We start from the raw sequence: 9,288 nt of genomic DNA, 5'->3' as shown, positions 1-9,288 counted from the left end.
TATGTTCTTAATTGGAGAAGGAGTGCTGAGCAAATAAATATCACCAACAGCTGCAGGACTGTTGTTATTCAGGGATGGCTCAGGCAATACTAGGGCATTTGTCTAAAGACAGGATCTCTACAACCAGTGCCCAAGGCTCATGCTTATCCCACCCTGGCTTTCACTAGCATGGCGTTGTATACAACCCTACTTTTTTGCAACAGTTTGTTTATATAGGAAGATGTTAAATTAAGGATGTGCCAAATTAGATCCTTGGTCCATCTGGCTCAGTATTGTCTACACTGACAGGGGCTCTAACTGGGAATGCTTAGGGATCACAAATATTCAGTTTAGCACTCATGTTTGATGCACGAGTCTCTTGGACAAAAAAAATTAAAAAAAATTCAGTGTATCTGAAGAAGTGTGCATGCAGACGAAAGCTCATACCAATGACAAACATAGCTGGTCTCTAAGGTGCTACTGGAAGGATTTTTAAAATTTTGTTTCGACTACGCCAGAGCAACACGGCTACCTAACTGTAACTACTGGTAATCTCTTGGAGTAAGCCTGCAGGTGCCAGCATCCTGGCTCCAGCAGAAACCTCTGCACTAAACTCACAAGTCCCTTTTAAACAGCCTATGCAAGACAAGCTTGGGGGCTATAGCTCAGTGCAGAGCAGGATTCCTAGTCCAAGTCCAGACAGTATCTCCCAGTGGGGCCACGAAAGATTCCTACCTGATACCTTAGAGAGCTCACACCTGGCCTTGTAGACCAGGGGTAACAAGAGTGGTGCCCACCTAGATGTGGGCTATGATTCCCTTAATTGGCTATGTTGGCTACTCCCGGGGTGGACAATACTGAGCCAAATGGTCTGACTTCATGTAAGCGCTTTAAGGAAAGCAAATATTGTGTTACAGCTTGTGAGTCAAAAGAGCAAAGATGGGAATTCAGTTGAATTTATGCTTTATTGACCAGCAATCTTGCATGTCCTCCTACCATGGCATTTGTGGGTAAACGAGATCTCCCTCCTCACTGAACAGGCACACATTAGCAGAATTTCCAGAAGCACAACCATCCCTGTGAGGTCACTCTTTGAGGAGGGCCACCAGCTCACACTGGAGCTGGGAAAACAGAGAGTCTGGGAGGAGACATTTCTGAAGGGTGTGAATGGCCAGTGCTTCTGTGAGACTCTCAAAATCCTGGGCAGTTTTGATGGGCAGGTGCCCTGCCAGCTCGCAGAGTGCCACATTGAATGCCGATTCTTCTTTGGTACCAAAATAGGATTTCCTGGCCCAGACTATGATCCGGATTCCAGGTCGGGTTTCTGAGTGGGCAGGCCCCTCTGGTTTTGCACCCCTGGTTATGAACAGGTTGTGAGCGATCTCCTTCTTTACCAGATAGTTGGTGACCTGGCAAACACGCTGTGCCAGCTCCTCTAACTGCTGCCCTTCGCTATAGAAGACGAAGCAGGGAACTGGGACCTCCTGCAGCAGATAGAAGTTTGCTTCGGGCAGGAGGGGCTCACAGGGGGCTGATTCAACCAGCAGCTCCCAGTTCAAGTAAAAGCCATGCAGGTGCAAGTGGTTGACCGAGGCAAAGGCCCCAAGGCTGTTGAAACCCACACGGAAGCCAGGATGGCCACTGAGGAGGACGGCATCCAGGCCAAAGCAGACAACCTGTGGGGTGAGGATCTGTGGCAATGAGAGTGTGGGATCAGGGATGAGAAGGATGTGCCCAAACTCCAAAGGGCTGACATTGATCACTACAAGCACAAAGGCAGAGCCAGGCAGGATCTGTGCATCCATCAAGCAGGGCCTGGAAGAAGTCTGGCTCCTGGACATGCCAAAGAGAATCTCCTCAGGCCGGATCTTGCTGAAGTTGAACTGCTGGGGGTCAAATCTCTGCTGGATGCTTCGGATCTCCTGGGGTCTCCTTCTCTCTGACCCCCTCTGGATGTTCAGCTGGGCCACAAATCCTACCATCCCTGGCAGGATCCTGGTCTGCAGCTCCTCCAAGTAGTAGCGGAAGAGTCCCCGGTTCTGTCTGTCCTTCCAGCCTGACTGAAGAACTCTGTCAAAGCGGGACATGGTGTGGCCAGGGGGTCCACAATTACCTCTGTTTTCCTGCCACTCTACTCCACTCAGCACAAAGTCCCTCTCGTCATAAGCAAAAACCTCTGCAAAGGAGAGATCAGAGCCCTTCTGTGATGGGGGTCTTGGAGGTTCATGGCTGGTGGGGCCAAGCTCCATGGTTAGGGTGGAGGCAACCGGAGGCTCCTCTGCTGCTCTGAAATAGAACTAAGAAAGGCAGAAGAGCCCGCATTAGAGAGAGCCACAATGAAGCCCCAGAGAGCTGTTCTTGGTTGCTTTCGGTGCCTGCAGTTAGGCTGGGTAACTCAGCTTTGGACTGGACGGCCAAACATATGTGGAGGAGGAGTCTGAGGCTGGCACCACCAGCCCTTCCTTTGCAAACGCCAACCTGGTGCCCTCCAGATGTTTGGGGGCTGATGGGAGTTGTAGTCCAAAATATATGGAGGCACCAGGATGGCAAAGGCTGGGTCAGTGCGAAGGCTGAAACTCCCTGCCCCATTGCTGCTCTGTGGCCCTGCTGGGCTGTACTATTTCCTGAAAGCACAAGAAATTGAGGGAGCTCCTCATGCTGGGAGTCCAGGCAGCGCCAGTGGGTGCCCTTCACTCCTCGACCATGGCGTCCCCCTCGGGCTCCTTAACGCACAGGGTACTCGCCAGCCCCAGCCTCTGTTGGCGAAAAAGCCCGAAGGGGACGCCGCCCAGGGCCCAGACTGCAGCCTCCCCGCTGCCTCACAAGCAACACAGCCCGGCCCGCTCCTAGCCTCATGGGCGTACCCAGCACGGGGCAAGTGAGGGCAGCTGCCCTTACCTAGAAGCAGGGCCAGCGGGGTTGGTGGGCAGAGGTGGAGGCGGAGGCGGAGCACAGCCCGGCGGAGCGCGGATTCGGCGTTCCCGCCCGCCGCGCTGCGCCCTCCAGCTTCCCGAGAGGTGGCCGAGCTCCGTGCTACAGCCTGCCCTCGGCCTCCCTCCACCGCATGGTTTCCCCGCGGCCGCCAGGTGCGCCACTGACGCTGCCGCGCTCCTTGGGAGCTCGGCAGGAGCTGGGAGGGAGCGCGGCTGCTTCCGCCCCGGGCTTGCTGGTGGGGCCGTCGGCGCTGCGGCGTCTCTGTAGTTGCCAGAGGCCGCGCTCCTGGGCGCCTGCCCTCGGCCTCCCTCCTCTGCATGTTTCACCTGCGGCCGCCAGGTGCGCCGCCGGTGCTCCTGCACTCCTTGGGAGCTCGGCAGGAGCTGGGAGGGAGCGCGGCTGCTTCCGCCCCAGGCTTGCTGTCAGGGCTGTCGGCGCTGCGGCGTCTCTATAGTTGCCAGCGGCCGCGCTTCTGGGCGCCTGCCCTCGGCCTCCCTCCTCTGCATGGTTCACCTGCGGCCGCCAGGTGCGCCGCCGGCGCTCCTGCACTCCTTGGGAGCTCGGCAGGAGCTGGGAGGGAGCGCGGCTGCTTCCGCCCCGGGCTTGCTGGCGGGGCCGTCGGCGCTGCAGCGCTGTCTGTTATTGCCAGTGGCCGTGTTCCTGGGCGCCTGCCCTCCACCGCGTGGTTCACCCGCGGCTGCCAGGTGTGATGTCGCCGCGCCCGCCAGGAGTGCTGCTGCCGCCGCCGCGATCTTTAGCGATCGCTGGCACCCACGGAAGAAGAGGCCCCAAGCCTGACGCCCCGGCGGAGGGAGAAGAGAGAGTTGCCTCAGCGCTCACTTCCAGGCCGCCTCTGTCGGCGGAGAAGGCCGCCCGCCGCCCCCAGAAAGGCTTCCTCTTGAGGAGGAAGGCACCGGGCAGGGAGGAGGAGGAGGCGGCGGCCGGGCTGGGATCTAGAACGAGAGCCAGGCGCTGCGAGGATACGTTATTTTTATTATTTTCATTTTTATTCTTACGTCATCATCACCATCATCATCATTCTCCGTAGCCCCGCCCACGTTCCCACGTTGTGGCCCCTCCCCTCCCGTGCCTTGCCCCCCCCTAGTTTTGATCCTGGGTACGCCCCTGCCTAGCCTCCTACCGTACCACTCCTGGGCCCCGCAGTCGAAGTCCGGCCGGATTCCTCTCTCCTCTTCCTCACCTGCCGCCGCTGTCCTGCTCACGTCGGACTGCCGGTGGGCCACGTGGCCACGTCCCGGGCGGCGCTTCCTTAGTCGCGGTAGTCGGGCGGGACTGGCAGCAGCGTCGACTGATCTGGGGAAGGAAGCCCATCATCGGCTTGGCCACGGCGCGGGATGCCATCGCCTCTGATTCCCCCTCGACGGCTCCGGCCGCCGGAGCTTACCTGGTGCGGAGAATGGTGGGAGAGGGGGCCTCCATCCATCCTGTCCTAACCGGCCGGCCGGTGAGCGGAGGAGGAGATGCCTCGGAGTCTGCCAGCCCAGCAACGACGCATCCCGGGACATCCCCACCCCCGCAACGGGTCATGCCGGGCTCCGCCTGCCTTCTTTCGGAGTGGGCGGGGCTACGGGGGAGTTGCCTGGCGACAGTGACGTCCCGTCGAGGGGAGTGGGGAGGAGGAGACAAGGAAGTTCCCGTAGTTTGTCTCAAGTTGTACCGTCGTCGCCATGGGGGCCTCTGGCAGCCGCCTACCCCGAGACCTCCTGGGGGAGTACCAGGTACGCTGCTGGGCTCTCTAAACCTTTCCCGCTTGGGGGCGGGTGGGGGTGGAGCTGAGGAGCAACAGAAGTTGTGCGTGGGCGGCAGTTTGCCCCCCCCCAAGGGGGCTTCCCTCCAGATGTGGCGGAACTCCAGCTCATCCCTGTTGCCCATAGATGGTGCAGGCTTCTGGGAGGAGGAGTCCAGTCCAGCCATGTCTGGAGGGCAGCCCCAGGTTGCGGGGCAGCAGACTAACCTTCTCTCCCCTCTTTCCTCCCGGTCCTGCTTTCCTAGGAGCTGACCTTCTTGACTAAGCAAGAGATCCTGCTGTGAGTACATTCCCCCCTCCTTCGTGGGGCTCTTTCTAGGGTGCCTGGGTGTGAGCAGTGGGGAGACAGGCTTCCCAACGACCCTGCCATCGCTGAGCAAGCTTGCCTGACTCCCAAGAGCATTGCAGGGGGTTGGAGTAGATGACCCTTGGGGTCCCTTCCCGCTCTGCAGTTCTATGATTTTAAGGTAGCCAAGCTATTTCTACTGGCGCAGGGAGGGGTACTAAAAGTATCTGCTGGAGATACAAGCAGGGGTTGAACTGGGTGTCCCATCACGGAGCTGCTGTGGCCCTCCCCCTCCCCTGGGAATGCCAAGGTCCAGTCCCCTCCCCCTGGCCTCAGCCCTGGGTTGGCAGGAAGACTTTGCTCAAGGGTTCAGAGGCACCTGCAGCTTCACCTGTGGGGATGTCTGTGGGAATTCTCCAAGCTGAGGGTGGGTACATAAGTGGGATGAGGAGGAGGGCACTGCCAGGCATAGGGCAGCACAGGGGAAACACCCTCCCCACAGTAACAAAGAGCAGCCATAGAGGAGGAGCTGGTGCCGCAGGGTTGATGGAAAGCTGGCACTAGCTGGGCAGGGCACCCATCCAGGCGGGAAGGAACTTGGCTGGCATTGCCCGCTGTCTTCTCTTCCAGGGCCCACAAGCGATTCAGTGAACTGCTGCCCAAGGAGGACCGGGATCAGGCTTTCACCACAAGGATCCCCAAGAGCAAGATCTTGATGCTGCCTGAGCTGCGGGTATGCTGGGAGGGGAGGGGAACACTGTTTGCCTCTCAGGAGAGGCCCTGGGCATGTTTATTGTTCTGTGACCTGCAGCTGGGTGGCATCCAAGAGCTGTGGCTGGGCTGCACATCCCATCTATTTGCTAGTGAGCTCAACTCATTGTTTTGTTTTTGATATGTAGAGCCCTAAAGCGCCCAGAGCCCACCTTTGAAGGCAGTCTTCTCCCTCCCTGTATTGTCCAGCCTGTGACTTGAGATGTGCCAGGATGGCCATCTTGGTGGTACCATCACCAAACAAGGTCCTGGGTGCTGGGACTCAGGATAGGGCCTTCTCAGTGGTGGCACCCTGGTTGTGGAACAATCACATCCTCCAGTAAGCCGGTGCCTTCCTCTAGGTCTTTTGAGTTTAGGCCTGTGTAGTGGAGGAGGAGCACGAGGGGAGTGATCTTTGTACTATACCATAAGCTGCAGATTTTTGTCCCAACTTTTGATTGGATTTATATAGTTTTTACTGTTGGGACCTGTCCTGAAATCATTTATAATGAAAGTGGGGATATAGGTATTGCAAAGAAATCTAATCTCTGATAATTGGCTATGTTGGCTAGAGATGATCACTGGGGGCAGGGGACATCCAGCATCACTTGGAGAGCCCAACACATTTCTCCATCCCTGCCACGGGGTAGATCTGTAGGGCCAGTTTGCTGGTATGGGTTAAGCCTTCTGTTCCTTTCCACCTGCACTGGCTTTAGATAAACACACTGGAGGAAGCTCCTTACAGTCCCCCCTCCCCTCTTTGTGCTTCCAGGCAAACCCCTTCCGGCACCGCATTTGCCATGTCTTCTCTACCACGGATGACAGGGAAGGCGGCCTGTCCTTTGAGGACTTTCTGGACATGCTGAGCGTCTTCAGCGACTCTGCAACACCAGAGATCAAATCGCATTATGCCTTCCGCATCTTTGGTGAGTTCCAGCCTGGTTGGGGCTTAGTCTGCGAGAGAGCGAGAGCGGGAGCACTTTGTTGGGAGACTTTCTGTGAGCTGAGCCAAGAGTGCAGCCGCACTCTCTTTGAAAGAGCTGAAATGCAAGAGCCGCGCGGGGATACGGATTGGCACACAGTGTGCAAAACGAGCTGATGGGATTCTTAGCCTCGAGACAGGATGGCGCTGGCTTCCCAGCAGCTTGGTCAAAGGATTAGAAAAATTTGAGGATTGATGGCTACCAACAGGCATGGGTGAAGGACCTTCTCAACATCTGGAGGTGGCAGATCTCCTTGCTTACCCCATGTTAGGAAGGGGTCAGTTGGGAAGTGGCTTTTATCTCCCTTGCCTGGGCACTGCTGGACTTGATGAGCAATGGGAAACCCTTCTGGCTTCTTGAAGTAGCCTGGGCTGGCCTTTGAGTCCCCAAGGAGCACTACGAAGGCTATTATGGTATGTTATGTCTCCATGATCGGGCAGAGTAATGCTTCTGAATGCCTGTAGCTGTGCTCAGATCCTGCTTTCCTTTGGGGCATCTGGTTGGCCACTCTGAGAACAGAATGCTGGACAAGATGGGCCATTGGCCTGATGCAGCGGGTTGTTCTTAGGCTCCTGATGCCTAGGTGGCTGTTGCCATGGAGGCAGGAAGGTGGTCTCTGCCTCTTTGACCCCCCCCACACCAGGATATATGAGAATCCATGTTCCTTCGGACTTGGTTGGAATCCCAGCATGGCCAGTGGGTGAGGGATTACCCAGAAACATATTGAGCGCCACATGTTCCCCAGGACTGCAGGGCTCACCTCGCAGTCCCTTGCAGTATCCATTTGTCCCTTCTCAAAAGCAGTGGAGAAATCTAGACTAACCCCTCAGAGCTTTGCTGAAAGTGGCCTGCTTCTTTCTTAGAAGCAAAGCAGGCCTCCCCGCTCAAAACAAAAGGACTTCAGCAAGCTCAGCAAGCGCCAACTAATGGTCGGTTCTCCTCCGCACCCCCAGATTTTGATGATGATGGAACTCTTGACAAGAAGGATTTGGAGAACCTGGTGAATTGCCTGACGGGGGAAGGCGAGGACAGCAGGCTGAGTGCCATGGAGATGGACCAGCTCATTCAGAACGTGAGTGCCAGCCAAGGTGGGGCTACTGCTGCTGGGGAGCTGGGTTCGAGTTCTCATCTCTCTCCCTGGGTGGAGTGAAGAGGAAGGTGGGCCCAATCTGGGAACTGCTGCTGCTCTTGCCCCACAAGGCTCCTTTGTTTCCATCAGATCTTGGAGGAGTCCGATATTGACAAAGATGGGACCATCAACCTCTCCGAGTTCCAGCACATAATTTCCCGCTCCCCAGACTTCACCAGGTACCTTCTGCCCTTCCCTTGCTTCACTTGGGGTTGGGCTTGTTCCCTGGTTGACCAGCTAGCTCACAGCCAGGGGTGTGTGCATGTGTGAATGCTTCAGGAGCCTCCCTTGGGAGTATTCTGCCTATGAGCTCCTGCAGTCCCAAGTTTGCAAAATCAAACTCATTATTCCTCCTCTTCCCTTTTCTCTCGCAGTTCCTTCAAAATTGTGCTCTGATTCCTCCCTACTTCTCCCTCCTGCTGGAAGATGCCTCCATCTCTCTACAGAGGGAACAAACCACCTCTTTCTAGCCGCCCGAGGACAGCTGTGCCAAGGGGAAGATCCTGCCTTGCAACCCCACCCAAGCTCTAGGTCTGGACAGCAACCAGGCTCTTGACAGGGTGGGGTGTCTTTGAGCCTCATCCCCCCTACTGCTGTTCTTGGAGAGTTGGGTGTGGAGCAAGGCATGCTGGGAGCCATGGTCTGTATGAATTCTTGCTTTATGGCAGCCTGGGACAGGGAAGACCTTGGCTGAGTGCTGAGCACTGGACTCTTCTCACCTGCAGCAGAAAAGTCACACTCCAAGGAGGTTTCTATCCTGGGCGATGACGATCATTGTTCCCCGGTGCTGCTGTACCTACACTGACATTCCCACCGACTCTGTGCCTTTGCTGCAGCAAGGGCTGCCTCCAACTCTGCCTGTCTCTTTGTGGGCCCTGGACTGGCTTTCGCACCCTGGCAAATGGACAGCAGCTCCTAACAATTGCCCACTCCTTTGCAAACTCTTTCCAGCTTCTCACCTTCCCCACTTGGAGATCAGCTGTCAGGAGAGCAGTTGGTGTAAAGACAAGTGCAGTCACCACTTCTGGCCCACTTGTGATATTGGCAGGTTGGGGTGGGGGGTTGGATCTGAATTTTCTGGCCAGTTATTTGAGCTGGCGGGGGGGGGGTTGTGGATGCACTTGCAATCCAGAGGCTGGTGGTTGTTTCCAAAAGCCTTAAATACCCACCCTCTTTTTACAAAACCTGTTGTGATCTTGTCTGCTACTAATAAAACTCAGCACCTGTAAGTCCCCTGGCCTGCTTTTGTTTCCTTCTACCCTTTGATCTTTGCCCCATTCGGAACCATTTCTAGTCATGCAGCCAGAAAGGGGGGGGGGCAGGATTGCAACATGGCCCAAAGGGGCAGCAGCAGCCATTCTGCCCAGATTCCCCTGGTGGTAGAGGCTGAGACTTTGCCCATAGGTATGTGCCACAGCTCCCAGCACTCAAGGGGCACACAGGGATGCTGGTGGGACCT

General features: G+C 56.5%; 2 protein-coding genes across 5 annotated transcripts; one reads left to right on the top strand and one right to left on the bottom strand.

Moving 5' to 3' along the window:
* Nucleotides 1–925: 925 nt before the first annotated feature.
* On the bottom strand, nucleotides 926–4,481 carry GDPGP1 (GDP-D-glucose phosphorylase 1). 3 transcript variants are annotated; one of them, XM_035130455.3, is made up of 3 exons: nucleotides 4,319–4,458; nucleotides 4,060–4,227; nucleotides 926–2,276 (listed from the first exon to the last, which is right to left on the bottom strand). In XM_035130455.3, the coding sequence occupies exon 3, from the start codon at nucleotides 2,226–2,228 to the stop codon at nucleotides 1,065–1,067; it is 1,164 nt and encodes a 387-aa protein (XP_034986346.1). In that variant the 5' UTR covers nucleotides 2,229–2,276; nucleotides 4,060–4,227; nucleotides 4,319–4,458; the 3' UTR covers nucleotides 926–1,064. The 3 variants fall into 3 exon arrangements, with proteins under 3 accessions (XP_034986346.1, XP_088513605.1, XP_034986344.1); XM_088657479.1 differs by having other exon boundaries at nucleotides 4,115–4,227; XM_035130453.3 differs by lacking the exon at nucleotides 4,060–4,227 and having other exon boundaries at nucleotides 4,319–4,481.
* Nucleotides 4,482–4,587: 106 nt separating this feature from the next.
* Nucleotides 4,588–9,058, top strand: CIB1 (calcium and integrin binding 1). Of its 2 annotated transcripts, none has more exons than XM_035130457.3 (7): nucleotides 4,588–4,652; nucleotides 4,927–4,961; nucleotides 5,598–5,700; nucleotides 6,490–6,643; nucleotides 7,654–7,772; nucleotides 7,920–8,008; nucleotides 8,204–9,058. In XM_035130457.3, the coding sequence occupies exons 1-7, from the start codon at nucleotides 4,602–4,604 to the stop codon at nucleotides 8,223–8,225; spliced, it is 573 nt and encodes a 190-aa protein (XP_034986348.1). In that variant the 5' UTR covers nucleotides 4,588–4,601; the 3' UTR covers nucleotides 8,226–9,058. The 2 variants fall into 2 exon arrangements, with proteins under 2 accessions (XP_034986348.1, XP_088513608.1); XM_088657482.1 differs by having other exon boundaries at nucleotides 7,564–7,772.
* The last annotated feature ends 230 nt before the right edge of the window (nucleotides 9,059–9,288 follow it).

This window comes from Zootoca vivipara, chromosome 13 (genome assembly GCF_965207765.1).
Source record: "Zootoca vivipara chromosome 13, rZooViv2.hap1.1, whole genome shotgun sequence".
NCBI classification, from domain to species: Eukaryota; Metazoa; Chordata; class Lepidosauria; order Squamata; family Lacertidae; genus Zootoca; species Zootoca vivipara.
The sequence above is the reverse complement of the archived record's forward strand: the minus strand, read 5'-3'. Positions and strand labels throughout refer to the sequence as shown.